Below are 18,944 nucleotides of genomic sequence, written 5' to 3' on the forward strand. Positions count from 1 at the left end.
TCACCCTACACCAGCAATAAAGCATTCTGCATACCATTTCAGAAGATCCCTGTGCTCCCTGAGCCACCCACAGTCCCAGGTTAAGAAACCCTGAGTCAGACAGAAGGTGGAGACTTAGATCATGCCAGTTTGATAACCTGATAGAAGTATGTATTTAATCCCAAACACCTCTTCCTGGGTCACTTGTCATTTATCTATCACAGGAAATGGATGATGCTCTCTCTTAAAACATGTGCTATCTGTCCCAGGAGAGCTGGTACCTGATCTGGTAGAGAAAATGGAGAAAGTGGAGAGTGGCCGTGAACATGGGTGGGAGGGAGGTGGGACAGTTTGCCACTGAGAACTTGGGCTTTGTAGGTGGACAGACCCAGACTTGAGCCATGGCTATGCCACTGGCTTACTCTGTCAAGGAGGGTGAGTTGCCTTATCTCAGCCTCAGGCTCCTCATCTGAGAAAATTCCAGTAGTCCTTACGGGACTACTGTTAACCAGACTGCATGATATTAAGCATATCAAGAGTTCAGGAGAGTGCCCAACACATGAGGTCTTCTTAATAAAAAGGGCAGCCATTACATGTTATTATTAGTATCTACATTAATGGGGCACCTGGGTGGCTCCTTTAAGTGTCCCAACTCTTCCAGCTCAGGTCATGATCTCATTATTCGTGAGATCGAGTCCCGTGTCAGGCTCTGTGCTGAGAGCTTGGAGCCTGCTTGGAATTCTCTCTCCTGCTCTGCCCCTCCCCTATTCATATTCTCTCTCTCTCTCTCTCTCTCTCTCTCTCTCTCTCGAAAATAAATAAACTTAAAAAAAATCTACATTCTTATCTTGAATCAGAGACAGAGTTACCCTCTGAACATGTGTTGCAAGCAACAAGCTATTTAAACAACATCCATTTAACACATAAGAACAGGAAATAGGCTGTGGATAAGAAACAGGAGCTGATTTCCAAGTTTGGCTTAAGAAACTGCTGCAAAGGTCAGAATCCCCACTGGGCTGGAGTCACAAGTGCAGGAGAGATGGGTTGAATATTAGTAGGTCTATATGGCAGGGATGAAGTATGTTGTGTGAGGGAGTGGGTGGGTATGAAGAGGTCTGGTATATTGAGGAGATCTTGACCCCAAAGTCCTCAATGCTAAACAAAGAAATCTGATACAAGTCCATCTTCCTTTTTTAGAATGCTTGGGGCAGGGTCTTTGCTTTATTTAGTTACTGATTTAAAAACCTGAGACTTACACAGGACTTTCATGATAACAAGATACCTCTACAGCTACTATTTTATTTAATTCCCAAAACAACTGTCTGAGATAGGTATAGTAGGAATTATCACCTCATTTCACTGATGAGGAATCAGGACCTAGTTAGGGAAAGTGACTCATCTAGAGCCAAGGGCCCAGCCTATTAGGTGGCAACAGCAGCACAGGAACACAAATCTGGAGTGACTCTTGTTTCTCATCCATCTCTGTAGCATGTTCAACACTGAGCACATAAGAAAATCTATAAATGCGTGTTGACGTGAACTGGCTTAAGGAAAGCAGACGCCTGGGCAGAGGAGGTCAAAACCGGGCAGGCCAAATGAGCACTGGTGGTGGTGATGATGATGATGATGATGATGATGATGATGATGATGATGGTGGTGGGGGTGGTGGTGGTGATGACGATAGTCATCAGGAGAGCAGCAGCTACTTTAAAGGCATCATCTGATTTCCCTCTCTACAACCCTGTCACGTTAAACTACCTTGGGTCACACAGCAGAGGCAGAGCCAGGATGAGAGCCAAGGTCTGCGGGACTCCCAAGCCCACACTTACAACCACTTGAAACAAATCAACATTCTATTTAATTTCTGAGCCTTCTTATTTAATTTGTTCAAAGAGTTCAGGCTCAAACTCCCTCAAAGATCACTAAATAGAATTAGGCATTCTGGTTCCACCATCAGAGTATTTTTCTAAAATGTAAGAAACAAATTAGTAGCAGAAAACCCAAACAAAGAAAACAACCAAGGAAGACCAGCTTATTAAAATAAAATAAGAAGGTAGTGGGCAGTGCTACCCTTGTGATAACCAGCAAAATTTATAGTTCACTGCAGAGAAAGAGCACTCATAAGTTTCCTCATGAAATCTAATATAAAAGGTAGGAAACAAACACAGAAGTAAAACTATAGCCTGGTCTAGTCATAAGGAAAACTGAACTTGGCTATACTTAGCTACAACTTTGCCAAACTGACAAGAGACTCAGCTTACTCACCATTACATGACAAACATCAGCAAAAATGGACCAATACAAGTGGCTCTCGTCCCATTCATTCACCCCCTCATTTACACCACGGCACAATGATGGTAAGCATTGACTTTAGAGTCTGAAATTCCTGGGATCTGACCCCACCTCTATCACTTACTAACTCTATACCCTTTGGGAGTTTTCTTCAGTTCTCTAAGCTTCAGTATACATGCCTGTAAAATGACCTCATATGATCACTGTAAGGATGAAGTCACTATGTAGACACTATGCAAAATTCTGTGAATAGAGTAAGAGACAAGACTGATGAAGCCGCTGCAATCATAGGGCCTAAGATCCTAACACACACTAACTACACAAATGATCTGAGCAGAGAATGAATTTCAAACTAATTCTGCTATTAGGTCTTAAATAAAAATATCCCCAAGAACAAATACACCCAAATGCCAAAGAGTTTTCTGTTTCTCCAAAGAGCAAATGGTTAGGATTACATTAATTTCAAGATACTGCTATTTGGTTTCTGTAGTGTCTTTTTCTACAGGTAGTTTGAAGTCTTGTACATTCACTTTAAGTCTGAAATAACAAATCCCCATGAAGCAATCAATGGCTCAGAATTCCATCTCACCTTAGGCAGGATTCTACAGTGAAAGGGTCAAATCTTCATTCAGGTTTAATCTAAGAAACTCACCAGCTATCTCTTTTATGGCTCCTACTTCTTCCAAACTAGCCTTACGTATCTGACTTATTCTCAAACATCTCTGTGTAGACATAAAAAAGAAACAAACAAAAAAACAGTTGCTCTCACATACTTCTTGAATTAAAAAAATGCAAGGCCTACAAATTCATTTTTTTTCCAATTTTCTCCCTCTAAACACAATGCATAGTACAGTTATGAGTATGAAAGTGTTGTGGAGCTCCTAGGACCATTCATGATCTCCTGAAACAATCTATTTAAAGTGAAAATCCTGGGGCACCCAGCTGGCTCACTTGGTATAGCACGTGACTCGATCTGGGGGTTGTGGTTTTAAGTACCACACTGGATGCAGAAGATTACTTAAAAATCTTTTTTTTTTTTTTTTTTTTTTTAGTAAATCAAAGTCCTTTTAGATCTTTTATCAGAAGTGGAAACAGGGCACCTCAGTGGCTCAGTCGGTTAAGTCAGGATCTCTTGATTTCAGCTTACGTCAGGATCTCACGGTTCCTGAGATTGAGCCCCAGATTGGGCTCTGCTTTGACAGCATGGAGCCTGCTTGGGATTCTCTCCCCCTCTCTCTTTGTCCCTCCCCTCTGCTCACGTGCATGCATGCGCGCTCTCAAGTAAATAAACTTAAAAAAAAAAAGTAGGAACAATCTATCTCAAGACAATGACCCATAAAAGGGGAGCAACTCAATGGACAAATAATGAGTTCTGATGTATGCTATTAAATTTTAGACTAAGAGCAGAGATCTAAAACTTAAAAAAAAAATAAATTATATCAGTTCCATAATAAACTCAGGGGAAAGAGAGAGGAGGGGAGAAGTAAAAGGACTGAAAAGAGAGAAAAGGAGAAAGAGGTAAGTAAAGATAGACAAAGAGAAAGATGTATAGAAAAAAGGAAGACACACAGGCAGAGAGGAATACAGACCTTTTTGAGCAACACACCCATCTGGTGGCCATTTCAGATATTGCCACACCAAACTTAATTCCTGCTGCAATTCTGCAATGAGAAGAGGCAATGCAATGGAGTGGGAAGCTTTGGGAATGTGGAGTCAGAAGGCCTGAGTTCCACTAGGGCTCTTGTCACTGCCCAGCTAGTACCAGTTGGCCAAGACTTCTATAAGCCTCAGTTTCCACTTGGAAACTGACTTGGCCTGCATACCTCACAGGGAACTGTGAGGGAGAAATGAGATACCTATAAAAACTATACAAATACCAGAAATTACAACATCAAAACTGTTAAAACACAACAACAACAAAAGTAGGTAACTGTTTTCTCAACTGGCATGTGAGGCAAAGCATTCCTAATTCCCACCTTAATCAGAAGCCACGGTTTTTAAGAAATTAAAAAATAATGGAATGGGATTTCAGTAAGTTACAAAGTCAATGCTCCCTTTCTAAATTCTAGACCAAAAAGTTAAAAAGCTAGTTTCCAAGCCATTCACAAAGCAGGGATCCCCTCTTCCATGTCTAGAGAGGGGACGTCAAAGCCACAGATGATCAGATGCACTTTCTTGCTGATGGAGGCACTCCCACCTCGTGCAGTCCACATAACGCAGCGCTCATGACTGAGCTTGCAGTGATTTTCCTTATTTTTGAGCTGGCAAATTATCACAGTGACTGAGGTCCTTTGCCAATAATTGGCTCAACTGTTGCCTATATTTCCCTTAATAATTTTGGCATTAAGTATTAACCTACTAGAGTACGACTAATCATTGCTAACTACACTGTATCCCACCTTTTAGCAGAAAAATTTCATTCTCGTGTCCTGGTCAATATGTAGGCTTTTCCACACTGTGGGTCAATTTCAAGAAAGATTACGATCTTTCTCACCGGAGACTATGGGCAAGTAGGGGGCATTATCCAAAGTGTACCCCCACCATGCAGAGTTCTCCAGGACCAGAAGGAATTATGTATCTAGGCACAAAATTTGTGTGCTGTGCAGCACTGTCTATCTTAACTCCTTGAAAGCATAAGCCAAAAAAAAAAGAAGAAAAAAAAAAGGAAAAAAGACATTAGACACCTTGAATCTGGCCTATGGAAATAAAGGATTCGTATATTATTAAAGTGTTTCAAGGTACTGAAAACCCAAAAGATAAAACCTTCAGCTGGACATTATTTTAAGCCTTGCCCAAAGCCATATTAACTCTCTAACTCTTCTTTACAAAACACCACTTGGTATAAATTCAGCAGCACATTCATTTGTTCACTCATTCAACTAATTTTTTATGCCAAATCCTGTTCTTATGCTGGGGATTTGGCAGTAAATAAGATAAAGTCCCCTCTGCTGAAGGTTTAGTTCAGGGTGGGGGGGAGGGGAGCATCAAATAAAGATCTAAAATAATGTTAAGTAACAATGAATGATATGAGGAAAATAAGACAGGATAAAGAGATCAGGGTGTAAAGGGTTGAGGGAGCAGCTACTTTAGACACTGTAATTAGAGAAGGCCTCTCTGATGGTATGATATTTGAGCTTAAGACTCACTGAGGTGATGGTGACGCCATGTGGACATCGAGAAGAACATGATGGGTGGAGAGACAAGCCAGTGCAGAAGCCTGAGGAGTGAACATGCTTAGCATGCTTGCTGTTTGAGAACAGCAAGGAAGCCAGGTTGTGTAAAGTGGAAAATGTGAGGGGGGAAAGTAGGAGGTGCAATCAGAGAGATGGCCAGAGGTCAGACAGTGCAGTGCCCTGTGCACCAGGGCAAAACCTCTTGAGTTTTATTCCAAGAAACCAAGAAAAAAAAATTGTGGAAACAGGGAGACATGGAGTCTACTGGAACATTCCAGAAAAGAAGTGAAGGTGATGGTTATACTAGGGTGTTAGTAAGAAGGGGAGAAAAGTGATCAGATTCAGGGTGTATTGTGCCAGCAGGGCTGGGATGGACCAAGATGTGGTGAGAGAAAGAGGCGCTCAGAATAAGCAGGGGTTTTGCCCTGAGGAACCACGTTCCAGAAACTTGAGATGGGACACGAAGAAAGGAGGTTTTGGAGGGGAGGAAATCATCAGCAAATAAGAGGCAGCTTCCTCTCGTGTGAACCAGGCTGAGGTGGAAAGAGGAACTCAGAGCTCACTTGGTTCTGTGCCCTGTGCACAAACCCATCATCCATGAAAATGTTACTGAAAAGTGTTCATTTGATAACTGCTTGAAAAGCCAGAGGAGAATAACCATAGGAAGAGCCATCAATTCTTAAGCCCTTACTAATTACCAGGCACCATCGTAAGCACTGTATACATATTGTAGTTACAATCCTCACATATGAAAGCACTTAACCACAGTCCCTGGCACATGGGAAAATACCATTAAATGTTATCCGTAGTACTTGTGAAGTATGTAACACTTTAAGATGAATAATAACTTTAATAGTTATTTCATTATCTAGAGGTTCTATTTCTTTTTCAAATCCTCAATTCATTTTATATTAGGATATCCACTGTTCCTCAGGATAATAGGTAGGTAGTTTTTATATTTCCTCCTTTCACAAAGAGGTTAGCCATTCCAAGGTCTTAACTTATGCAAATACTCCAGATTCAGCTGCCTCCCAAACACCCAAAATCATATTATACGTCTTCCTGAGCATTAAAATCAACAAGGTTCCACATTCCCCTGTTTTAGCACTTCACACACACTAGCTTTGAGCTACTGTGATTCAGGTACTTGGGATTTCTTTTTTTTTTTTTTTCTTTCAAGTTCATCCAGGTATTTAAACATTTCCTGGGTTATATTTTATTTGCTACCTCCAAGTGTTTAAAGCATGGTAGCTCGAGTCAGCTTAGTCTGACATATAACCAGAACTGGAAGTCTACTGTTATTTTACATATCAGGAAATTGTGCCTTAAACAGATAAAATAACTTCAAATTCAGATCTGATTTCAAGTCTATGCTCCGGTCAGCAGACAATGGAATTTCTCCTACTCATATTACATTAATACAAAGAGATGCTGCCTTTTTAAAAAAAAAAAAATTATAGGGGCGCCTGGGTGGCTCAGTCAGTTAAGCGTCCAACTTCGGCTCAGGTCACGATCTCGCGGTCCGTGAGTTCGAGCCCCGCGTCGGGCTCTGGGCTGATGGCTAGGAGCCTGGAGCCTGCTTCCGATTCTGTGTCTCCCTCTCTCTCTGACCCTCCCCCGTTCATGCTCTGTCTCTGTCTCAAAAATAAATAAAATGTTAAAAAAAAAAATTAAAAAAAAAAATTATACAAATCAGGGGTCCCTGGGTGGCTCAGTCAGTTAAGCATCCAACTATGGCTCAGGTCATGATCTCACAGTCTGTGAGTTCGAGCCCCGCATCAGGCTCTGTGCTGACAGCTCAGAGCCTGGAGCCAGCTTCAGATTCTGTGTCTCCCTCTCTCTGCCCCTCCCCAGCTCAGGCTCTTTCTCTCAAAAATGAAAAAAGTATATATAAAAATTTTTTAAAAACTATACAAATCATAAATGCCACTGAAAGTGATGAAAAGGAGTGAGTTCCCTTCATTAATTATTAGTTTCATTTCAGGGAATTACTGACCATAACAACAAATATTGAAAGTTAAAGGACAACACAGAAATCACGAAACCAGAGTCCTGCCACCACCTAGCGGCAGGACTCTTTGTGTTTTACTATATCTTCTAAATAAGGATAATAATTCCATTCCTAGAGTTCAAAGGTTGGGAGAGGCAATGAGATTTGATGCACAGGATAGACTACGTAAGAGAATACTGGGAAACAAATACAAAGAAAACATTATTATTATTACTACTACTAATGTATTGTAAATGTTCATAGTTTGATCAGGAATGGTGAGACAGTAACTGAACAAAACAGTCTAAATTGATGCAAATGTTATTTTACCTTCATGCTGCAAGCTAATTCCATTAGCTTTTTTGCGTTTTCTTCTGAGCGATATCTCTTCGGAAGCTGGACCCTGAAGAACTTCAAGGCACCTTCAAAATCTGTCAGCAGCAAGTCGTCCTTGGAAGTCTTGACGAAAGAAAGAAAACACAACCATGGACAGAAAGAGGTCTTGGCTATGAAGATGCACAAGAAGCACTGTATAACACGAGCACCTTTACAATCCCCAGAAGATACTTCTTAGCTGTTGCCCGAGCCACTTGCCCATTAGCTGCTGTCAGGGTCAGGGCTACAGCACAGCTGCTTAGAATGAGATCGAGACCAAGATCCTGCAAGTGCTGGACAGGGGATGTAACTCAATTTACAAATAAATGTGTACCTTTAATAATCCAAGGGCGACATTAAAAATAACACTTATTCCCTGGAAGAGAAAACACAAAAAGAATATTTTCAGTGTTCATATCTGGACTATTCAGCTGTCTGTCCCCAGAATGCCCCACAGTTTAAGATAAAGTATAAAAACTTAAGTAAAGAAATGGAATAACTTGAAAATATCTTGGACAATAATAATTACAGGTCTGCTACTAAAAAACATCTTAAAACAGACCCAGTCTCCCAATCTTCTAAGAACTTTTTTTTTTTTTTTTTAATGTTTATTCACTTTTGAGAGAAGAGAGAGACAGAGCGTGAGCAGGGGAGAGGGAGGACACAGAATCCGAAGCAGGTTCCAGGCTCTGAGCGCTCAGCACAGAGCCCGATGTGGGGCTTGAACCCACGAACTATGAGATCAGGACCTGAGCCCAAGTGAGACGCTCAACCGACTGAGCCATCCAGGTGCCCCAAGAGAAGAAATCTTTAGCCCTATTCTCACATTCAACAAGAACACTTTTCCAAAGTATTCTATGCTTCCCAACCAAAACATAAGAGTCATAAAATTGTGATCTCTCAGCAAATAACTGCAGGTGGCCTCTTCCCTTATTGTGTGCTGCCCCGCTCCAAATACAGCAGTCATTCTGTGTGTGAGCCCTCTACCCCAGAACATAATCTGCTCAGGGCTCCCTCCAACCTGCCTCTCCCTCAGCTACCACTTTGGGAGTGCCAGGAACAAAGAAAAGGTAAGAGGAGGCACGAAGACCTGCTAAATTCTTTAAGTTTCTGGACCTCAGTTTCCATAACTAATGTTCTCCCAAGGGTTTTCTAAGCTAATTAGCTGAAAAGTTTATTTAAATTACTTGGCATGCCAGGAGGCCCTTAGTAACTACTTAAAACAAATGGTTGTTTATAATACTGAAAAACTATAAATCTTAAAGGGTTGACTGAGACTAGGAATTGGTTACATAAATTATGGTATACCCAAAGAATGAGATATTTGGTAGCAGGTAAGAATAATGGCATATTTGGTAATAGTGTATCTTACAGTGTTTCAAGCTGGGTAGAAGGCAGAAATTCTTCAAGGGATTTTTGTATGCCTTGAATATGGCATAATTAAAAAGAAGGAAGGTGCAGATGTGTATCTATAAATGTTCAAATACATGAAAAGAGGTTACCAAATAGCATATATAGCATATTTTAAAATATATACCTATAGAACCATAATATACATTATTACATAATACTCCATATGAAAAAGTTATTCTATATAGAAATAACACATGTAAATCAATAAATGCACACAAAAAGCTGAAAGAATAGACACCAAAATGTTAAAAGAGTCACTCTCTGGAGAGTGGAATTAGAAGTATTTTTAGAACTTTTTGCTTGTTTTCTAGTTTCTGTAATAAACATATATTATTGGGGTGCCTGGGTGGCTCAGTTGGTTAAGCATCTGACTCTTGATTTAGGCTCAGGTTATGATCTCATGGTTGTTAAGATTAAGCCCCTCGGCAGGCTCTGTGCTGACAGCATGGAGCCTGCTTGGGATTTTTTTTGTCCCTCCCCAGCTTGCACACGTGCTCTCTCTCTCAAAATAAACAAACAGACATATATTATTTTGGAAATTAGTTATTCTTTTCTTAATCACCCTGCCAAACCATGCTTGGCAAAGACTATTACTTACTCTAATATCTTTTTTGTTTTAGTAACAGACCCTCCAATTTTTAGCAAATTCCTACCCAGTTTTTAAAAACTCTCCTTTGTAGCTAGATGTGGTCAGGTACCTAAGTTCCTGCCAATAAGAGAGAAATGGAAATTCAGGTGGAACATCTAGGAAGTCTCTTTTATTTTTTATTTTTATTTTTTAAAAATTTTTTTTTTCAACGTTTTTTATTTATTTTTGGGACAGAGAGAGACAGAGCATGAACGGGGGAGGGGCAGAGAGAGAGGGAGACACAGAATCGGAAACAGGCTCCAGGCTCCGAGCCATCAGCCCAGAGCCTGACGCGGGGCTCGAACTCACGGACCGCGAGATCGTGACCTGGCTGAAGTCGGACGCCCAACCGACTGCGCCACCCAGGCGCCCCTAGGAAGTCTCTTTTAAAGGGGGACACACCTTCCTCTGTCCCCTGACCCTCCCTGTCCCCTGACAGGTTACTGTCAACCTTCTGGTTTCTTTTATGTGAATGAAGAGAACTAAACCTCTACCTTAGTCACTGTGACTTTGAGTTTCTTCAATAAATGCAGCCAAACCTAATACTAATACAAATGTCTAGTAGTGGTTTTCGTTTTTCTTTTCTTTTTTTTTTTAAGCTGAGAGCACCTTTAACAAAAAGTGATCACTCGCTTTAACCCAAGGAAGCATTACTTAAATCTGGATTTTTGAGCATTAAAATAAAATAACTAAGAACAAATTCTGTTTTGAAGGAGCCGACATGGGAGAGCACTGTAAACAAAAGCTGAAGTGTTCTGGCCTCTGATACCTACCTCACATAAAAGCAGGTCGATGATATGGAAGACCATGTAGAGAGGGAATTTTGCAGTGAAAAGTGTAAGAAACCACTGGGAGGCATACATGTGTGCTTCAAGGCTTATATCCAGGAAGTGGTTGTACAGGTCAGGGATGTATTCCTGAAATAGCAAACTAATTAGTTTTGGGCGCATATGCAGCTGTTCAACTCCCACTCATAAATCTGCCAGGAATAGGCCAAAAAAGTCACATATTTGTGTTTTCCTACAAACCTCCAAAGTGCTCAAAAGAACACTTATCATCAAGTATTAAGCAGGCACTTGGCTCTCTTTTCTGGTCCACAAACTAGCTCTCGAGAGGAATCCCCAAGACGGTGACAAATATTTGGAATGAAAGTTTTTCTTTCCAAGTTATGAAATGTTTGGGAAAGTTTGTTTCACTTTTATTATGCTATTCCTAACCAGTCAGCTTCAGAGCCTTGGCGGGTATTTCTTGATTTAGTTTGCTATGTTAAAGTCCCCCACAAAGTCATCTGATCTTTTGGGTGTTTATGAGATTGAAAAACCAGCTCACACCCATTCAGGTTCACACCTTATTAATCTTGGCATTGTCATCACATAGTGAGAAATGAAAAATATAAAACCAGTCCTTAACGTTGGATGGCTAAGGCAACCACCACTGCTCCCTGGCACCAATTCATGGACCCAGCTCTCCCCAGTCCCGTACTCTTAGTGGCGAATGCAAGCTGGTTTCTCTTTTTACCTGCATGAGTCGCTCCAACTGGTAAAATTTGCAATGCAAATCTTCAAAGTTTTGCTTGAAAAGTTCCCTGAGACCATAGTCAAACATGATCTTGACCAGAACACTGAATGCCTGTTCTTCAGGCATCTGTAACAGACAGGGAATGGGGTGGGGGTGGAGGTGGGGATCACAAAACATATACAGAAGTTTTCTCAGTATGTTTAATTCATCCTTCCAGCCCTATCTAAATACTATGACATTTAGTGATATGTAGTAACTCAGGTAGTTGTGTTTTACTACATTCATTCCCTCAATAAAGAAATATTAATGATGCCTATTCTGTGTCAGATACTGTTCCTATCCTCCAGAAGTTTCCCATACAATCAGTGTAGAGTAAGCATAATATGAATTAGGTAGAAAGATCAGTGGGGATCCAAGAACAAGAAGGCCCGAGTCTGCCTGACGGAGCGGAGTATAGGCTTTGCAGGACCGGATCTGAGCTGAGCAGCAACAAGCCGACACACAGTGTAGGTTTCATCTTCTCAAATCATGACGCCTTCATTAAATCATTTTGCCTCCTTAGCTGCTATTTCTTTCTACTGAAAGTGTTTTTCTTCCTCACTGGCCAATTATAGCAGAATCTTAAATATCCTAAGGTTTATTGTAATGCACAAAGTACTAAAGTAATGGTCATGGCAATATATAAAATATTACAAAACCCCTCACCATTCAATTCTATTTATAGATGTTACCCTGTTTATAATAATACCTACATCTTTCATAGCTTGGTGGAAAAACATTTCCCTGAGAACCTGGCAAAATGTCTAGCTTTCAAAACAGAAAAAAAAAGCACTGGAAACGTTATTTAAGGCTTGGTGTGATGTAGCAAGCCTTCAAAATGTCAAGAAGGTGGGCGGGCTTCTGTGGAACAAGGGGATGGAAGTGGGCTGAACACAGAAATCAGAGACTAAAGCAGAACTACAGAACAAATTGGATTCAATAATAAATGAGAAAAGCATAGCAATTTATTATTGGAAAAGGTAAGGGCATTTGGGGCAAAGGAGCAGATCTCAGAGGTCTCTATCGTGGAAGGCAATTTCACAATTTTGTCCCCATGCTGAGGGACATTTGGTCTGCCCCAGAGTGGCATTTCTGATGTCAGACAGCACATCTGCTTTTCCTCTGAAACAAGCATTTATCTTAACACAATGGCAAGCAGTACAGAGTTCAAACCAAGACACTGGCGATTTGTCTGGGAAACCCATTTTAAAGAGACTGTGATACCTAAGTGGGGGCAAATGTTCTTGGACCGAAGTTGAGAACAGAGACAAACCATACAGGCCTGAGAGACTTTGAGATATCAAGTCTTATTAAAACAACAGAACAGGTGTGTCCAGGTGGCTCAGTCGAGTAAGTGTCCAACTCTTGGTTTAAGCTCAGGTCATGATCTTGCAGTTCGTGAGTTTGAGGCCTGAGTCAGGCTCTGTGCTGACAGTGTGGAACCTGCTTGGGATTCTCTTTCTCCCTCTCTCTCTGCCCCTCCCCAGCTCTCACTCTCTCTCAAAATACATAAACTTAAAAAAAAAAAAAACCAACAAACAAAATTTTAAAACTTGTCCTTTTGGCACACCTGAGGTTAAGTGTCCGACTTTGGCTCAGGTCATGATCTCACAGTTTGTGGGTTTGAGCCCTGCGTTGGGGCTCTGTCCTCACACCTCGGAGCCTGGAGCCTGCTTCGGATTGTGTGTCTCCCTCTCTTTGCCCCTCCCCTGCTCGCACTCTGTCTCTCTGTCTCTGTCTCTCTCAAAAAAATAAATGAACATTAAAAAAAAAATTTAAACCTTGTCCTTTTGATGGACATGAATTAGCTTGTCTGTGGTACTCGTTTTGCAATGTAGAGCCTATCAACTCATCAAATTACACACCTTCTGTATGTACACACACACACACACACACACACACACACACAATTTTTGTCAATTGTACCTCGATAGAGCTGTGGGAAAAAAACCTGACCTCTTTATTGATGTCACAGCTTTATGATATTTTTACATGCTTACTAATACCAATAAGCTAGGTTCTCACAGTAAGAAGATACAAAGTGGTTGGGGCGCCTGGGTGGCTTGGTCGGTTAAGCGTCTGACTTCAGCTCAGGTCATGATCTCACGGTCCGTGAGTTCAAGCCCCGCGTCGGGCTCTGTGCTGACAGCTCAGAGCCTGGAGCCTGTTTCAGATTCTGTGTCTCCCTCTCTCTCTGCCCCTCCCCTGTTCATGCTCTGTCTCTCTCTGTCTCAAAAATAAATAAACGTTAAAAAAAAAATATTAAAAAAAAAAAAGAAGATACAAAGTGGTTTTTGGTTTTACTCATATTACAACCTATATACAAAATGGCTTCAAACTCTTCAAAAGCTTCCCCTTACTTAGAGAAACAAAATCCAAACTCCCTGAGCTGGCCTCCACTGCCCTCCTTAAGCTGGTCTTGTTGACCTGTCCAGTTTCCTCCCCATTCCTCATCACACCCATGATGGTCCAGTCACACTGCCCTTCTTTCGTTCCTTCCATATGCCAAGTTTTCCCCATCTCAATGCTTCTGCATAGTGTACTATTCCTTTCACTGGGAGTGCTCGACTCTCCACTTTCTTGCTTTTAAAATAGTTTTCTTATTTTCCTAGCAATGTTAGCTTTAAAAAGTTAAACAATACAAACAAGTACAACAGAGAACGATAGATACCGCTTCTCATTTCTCAGTGTTCACCTTAAAGGTTACCTCCAGAGAAGTCTATAATATAAATTAAGGCTCATTTGTTATACTCTTGCATCAAACTTTTTACTATACCTTTATAGCGCCATTGAGATAATGATGTACTTGTATGACTTTCTAATTATAACCAGTCAGCTTCACTAGCTCTGTATCCACAAAGATTGGGACCATGTCTACCTTAGTCACTCCTGATCTCTAGCATCTACCGTGCTAAAGATGGAAGTACCCATGAACTCTCTACTAACATCACCTGTGTGGTATTTTTGCCAAGCATTTTAATTTTAAACAAGAGGAAATGATCAGACAAATCAAGAATGTGGAATATTTTACAAGACAACTTGCTTGAATTTTTCAAAACTGTCAAGGGCATAAAGCACAAGAAAGGCAAGGGGAGGATAGTTTAGATTAAAAAAAATAAAGAGATACGACAACCAAAAGCATTGCTTGAATTGTCACTGATCTTGGTTAGAAAAAAAAAAAAAAAAACTTATAAAGGACTTCACTGAGTAAACAATTGGGGAAAATCAAATGTGGATTGTGTGTAAGACATTACTGAATCAATGTGGAATTTCTGGATGTGACTACAGTATTATGATTATGTCCTTAGGAGATTCATGTTCAAGTATTTAGGAGTGAAGTATGCTGATGTTTGCTACTGATTTTCCAAAAATAACTTCAAAAAATGTTTTTGGTAAAAAATAAAATGCGTGCAAAAAAAAAAAAGAGGAAAAGAGACATAGAGAGATGGAGAAAGATGTGTGATAACATATTAATTGGTAAAATAGAACAAAAGTTTATGGGTATTGCACCCTAACCTTTTTTTTCAATTTTGCTGTGGATTTGAAAGAATATCAGTAAGGTGGAGGGTAAAGGTCTTTGCTGAATAAATAAATGAATAAAATGGCACTAAAAATAGCCAACTTCTCTGCTTTCCACCTCTAATACAAAGATCCCCCAAATAAATACTAAAGAACAGTCTACCTTACAGAATATAAAATGTCCCTAAGAGTTCAACCAAGACTATCCAATCATTCTAGCAATAAAAATGAAATCTACCCTGTACTAGTTTTCAACACTGTCATTTATTCTTACCATGTTTCTCTTCCATGACAATGTTACATTAATTTAAGGTAAAGGTTTCCAGATACAGGAGTCAAAACTCACATACCAGGGTCTGGCCAAAACCAATATAAAACCATGCTCGAGTCTAAGGCTAGTATAAGCTGAGGCAGCTCATGTGTAAATCGTAACAGAAACCTAATACTCACATGGAGAAGCAGAACAGCAGCGAGAAATGACTGGCCCTGGCAATAGCCAATCTCTTCATCATACACAGAATATGCCTGGAAAAAGAAAAAACACAGGAGGTGTAAATGAATGTAGTCACTCATGGGCCATACTTGCCCTACAGGACTCTGAACATAGGAACCTAGAAGATTCCCACATTCCACTATGGCATTTTGATGGTCAATGAATGATGCAAATATTTCTCTCCAATTGCAATTGTTTCTTTACAATAAACAGAACTGTCACCATGCCACTTCCTGTAGGCCAGGAGTGGGTAAAGTTAAGCAAAAATCACTTCAGCACTGAAAAAAGGTTGTTGTAACTCGTTGTCTTTGCTCATGCTGTCTCATCTTCTGTCTAAAAAAGATGCTCTTCCTTCAGGCTCCAAGCACTCCATTCTCTGGGGATTCCCTCTCTTCTCTGTACTTCTATGGTACTTGCTACACAAGTATAGTTATTATGCACTTATCATACTGCATTTTATTTTGCTTTGTTTTATTTATCTTTTTTGTGAGAGAGAAAGAGCATGCACTTGCGTGGACACGTGAACAAGAGCCGGGCAGAGGGAGAGGGAGACAGAGAATCCCAAGCAGGCTCCATGCTCTGGGCGGGTCCCGACGTGGGGCTTGATCTTACCAAGAGAGATCATGACCCGAGCCAAAACCAAAGGACACTTAACCGACTAAGCCACCCACCCAAGTGCCCCCGACACAGCATTTTAAATGTCCATCTTCTCTACTGGACTGTGAGCTTCTCAGGGGCTGGGGGTGACGTCCTATCCAACCTAGCCAGCACCTCACACCTTCAACCCAGCCAGTCATACAGCAGGCTCTCTCTAAATAATGTTAACTTTACTCATTTTTCTTTCTGGGAAAAAATCTTTTGGCAAAGACACCAAAATACAATCCTTTCCACAATGCCAGTAATAACTTTTCTGATAAGAGGGACTACTCTGAAACCATTTGTGGGTTCCTTTGGAATTCTTGTATTTTTCTTGGCGGCAGATGATTATTACCCATCTCTTCTGAACACTATCTTTAACAGAATATTGACATCTAACATTCCTTGTGGTTTATTCTTTTTGGTTCTTTGTTTTTCAGTCTTGTTTTTATGATTAATATTTACAGTTCTCATGTAGGCTGTGGTGGAAAGGGAAATTCCTACAGATTGAAAATGCTATTCCCTATTTGACAAGTTTATTTCGGATGAAATTCCCTTTATTCTTCACTTTTTTTTTTGTGACACACTGTCTGTGCATCCCAGGAAAGCAATTCAGAATGAGCATGTTCAGAAAAAAGATCAGTTAGCAAAATATGATGTGAATGCTTATTAGATGACAATTAAGTTAATATACACATGCGTTTTACCATTAGCTTTTGGTAAAACTATAGCTTTAGAAATACATTTTATACATATATATGTTATATACATATATATAAATGGTAATTATGCTTTCATAAATTCAAGTAGAATTTAATATAATCTCATTAAATTCCCCATGTCATCAAAGCTTATCCAATGAGAGGGCTACAGAGCAGAAAACACATATACTTTGACAAAGACAAGATATGCAGAGGCTTGAGAAACAATCTGCTTATATAATAAGGCATCACTTTTCACCTGTCCAATTAGTAAACACTAGTAAGTATTAATAATAATTTTTATAAGACTGTGTTACAAGCTAGTGGTAATATATGCCAATACAGCTCTGTAGAAAGCAGTCTGACAATGTCTGTAAAGTCAATTAACAGTTGATTGGTCAAGAAAGAACAGAAGCTTCTGAGTTTGTCAGAGCTGGGCTGAAATCCCACAACTGCTAATGTCTCGGTCTGGACCTTTGGTTCATTACTTACACTTCTTACTTGTAAGAAATGAGACTAATCATAGTGTTTGTATCATAGACTTGATGTATTCTCAGCTCTCTCAGGTAAATTGCTCAGCACATGGTTTAATTACTTATGCACCAGAATGAAATGTACTAAAGGTAGAGAATGGAGGGGAGCAGATTTTTCAGGTTCACAGAAAAGCTTGAAGGAATATATACAGATGTGAAAGTACACGACACCTTTGGGAAATGTTTGGAATATAAAATTCATGAGAGCTGTAATGAAATATGGGGAAGAAAAGGCACTTCATTAATTCATCAACATTTAATGAGTACCTACTATATGTCAACCACTGTGCCAACTGCTACAGATGCTAACATATATAAAGTGATTTCTGCCCTTGAGAACTTCATGGTTCAGGTGGGACATTTGGACACGTAAATCAACTCAGAGTACAACAAGAAGTTCAATGTAGCTGAAGCATAAAGTATTTATGAATTAAGCCAGGATAGATTATAAAATGTCTTTAATGCTAAGCTAAGGAATCTGGGACCAGGAAATGAACTATGAAATTTTGATAGTGTTCTGTGGGTTATGAGGAAGCAATAAAGGCTTTCCTGGAAGCCCTGAAATCATCCAATCCTGGGGTCAACATGGAGAAAAAAGTAAGTTCGCTATAACTCAAAGGTAGGGAGACTAATGCAAGGCAGCTTTTGTAAAAGTGCTGGCAACATATGACTGAGGCCTGCCCCGTACCAGGCAGTATTAGAAAGGGAAGTAAAGTGGTGCCTGGGTGGCTCAGTCGGTTAAGCAACCAACTCTGGACTTCAGCTCAGGTTATGATCTCACAGTAGGTGGGATCGAGTTCAGTATCAGGCTCTGTGCTGATAGAAAGGAGCCAGCTTGAGAGTCTCTCTTCCTCTCTCTCTGCCCCTCCCCCATTTGCATGTGTGCATTTTTTTCTCTCTCTCAAAATAAATGTTCAGAAAGGGAAGTATAGCTATACGAGACATCAATCCTATCATTTTTGAGAGACAGAGAGACAGAGCAGGAGTGGGGGAGGGGCAGACAGAGAGAGACACACACAATCTGAAGCAGGCTCCAGACTTCGAGCTGTCAGCACAGAGCCTGACTTGGGGCTCGAACTCACAAACAATGAAATCATGACCTGAGCTGAAGTTGGATGCTTAACCAACTGAGCTACCCAGGAGCCCCAGACATCAATCTTATCAAACTCAATGTGGCCAAAGGAAAGATCTGAAAACTAACAGAGAAATGACTGTATCTTCAGCATGATAATGGCATGGAGGGAAAAAGGAGGATGGTTTCTAATTAAAAGAGCCGTAACAACTAAACATATGGATACGGCTGGATTCTGATTCTAACCAAATGTATGAGGACATTTAGGGAAATCTGAATATGGCAGATACTGGATGGTATTGATCAATAATGATGGAAGCTACAGATGAATAATGATCTTATATTTTGAGATGCATAGTGAAGAATTTAGAATCATGATATCTGATATTTGCTTTGAAGTACTTCAGGAAAAAAAGGGATAGATGAAGCAACTGTGGCAATATGTTCATAAACATTAAATCTGGTGGAGGATGTATACAAATTTTATATTTGTATTCAACTTTTATATCTGAAAATTCTTATAATAAAACGTGTTTTTAAATGAACTCTATTTTTAGACATTTTTGTTTGATGTACTTAACAG

The 18,944-nt window shown here is 40.1% G+C and overlaps 1 protein-coding gene across 7 annotated transcripts in view; it reads right to left on the reverse strand.

The window, feature by feature from the left end:
• Positions 1-18,944, reverse strand: part of RABGAP1 (RAB GTPase activating protein 1) — a 181,158-nt gene that overhangs the window by 20,693 nt on the left and 141,521 nt on the right. For 6 of the 7 annotated variants that reach the window (XR_009251422.1, XM_058694213.1, XM_058694214.1 and 3 more), the window contains 5 exons: positions 15,377-15,451; positions 11,369-11,494; positions 10,624-10,767; positions 8,144-8,185; positions 7,765-7,893 (listed from right to left, as the gene is read on the reverse strand). Coding sequence is in view for 6 of the 7 variants with exons in the window: in XM_058694213.1 (XP_058550196.1) it covers positions 7,765-7,893; positions 8,144-8,185; positions 10,624-10,767; positions 11,369-11,494; positions 15,377-15,451 (516 nt within the window). In the remaining variant the exon portion in view is untranslated. Of the gene's footprint in view, positions 1-3,860; positions 3,933-7,764; positions 7,894-8,143; positions 8,186-10,623; positions 10,768-11,368; positions 11,495-15,376; positions 15,452-18,944 lie in introns of those variants that run through there. The other variant, XM_058694218.1, reaches the window with a different exon arrangement.

The sequence above is a fragment of the Neofelis nebulosa genome, chromosome 12 (genome assembly GCF_028018385.1).
Source record: "Neofelis nebulosa isolate mNeoNeb1 chromosome 12, mNeoNeb1.pri, whole genome shotgun sequence".
In the NCBI taxonomy this organism is placed as follows: Eukaryota; Metazoa; Chordata; class Mammalia; order Carnivora; family Felidae; genus Neofelis; species Neofelis nebulosa.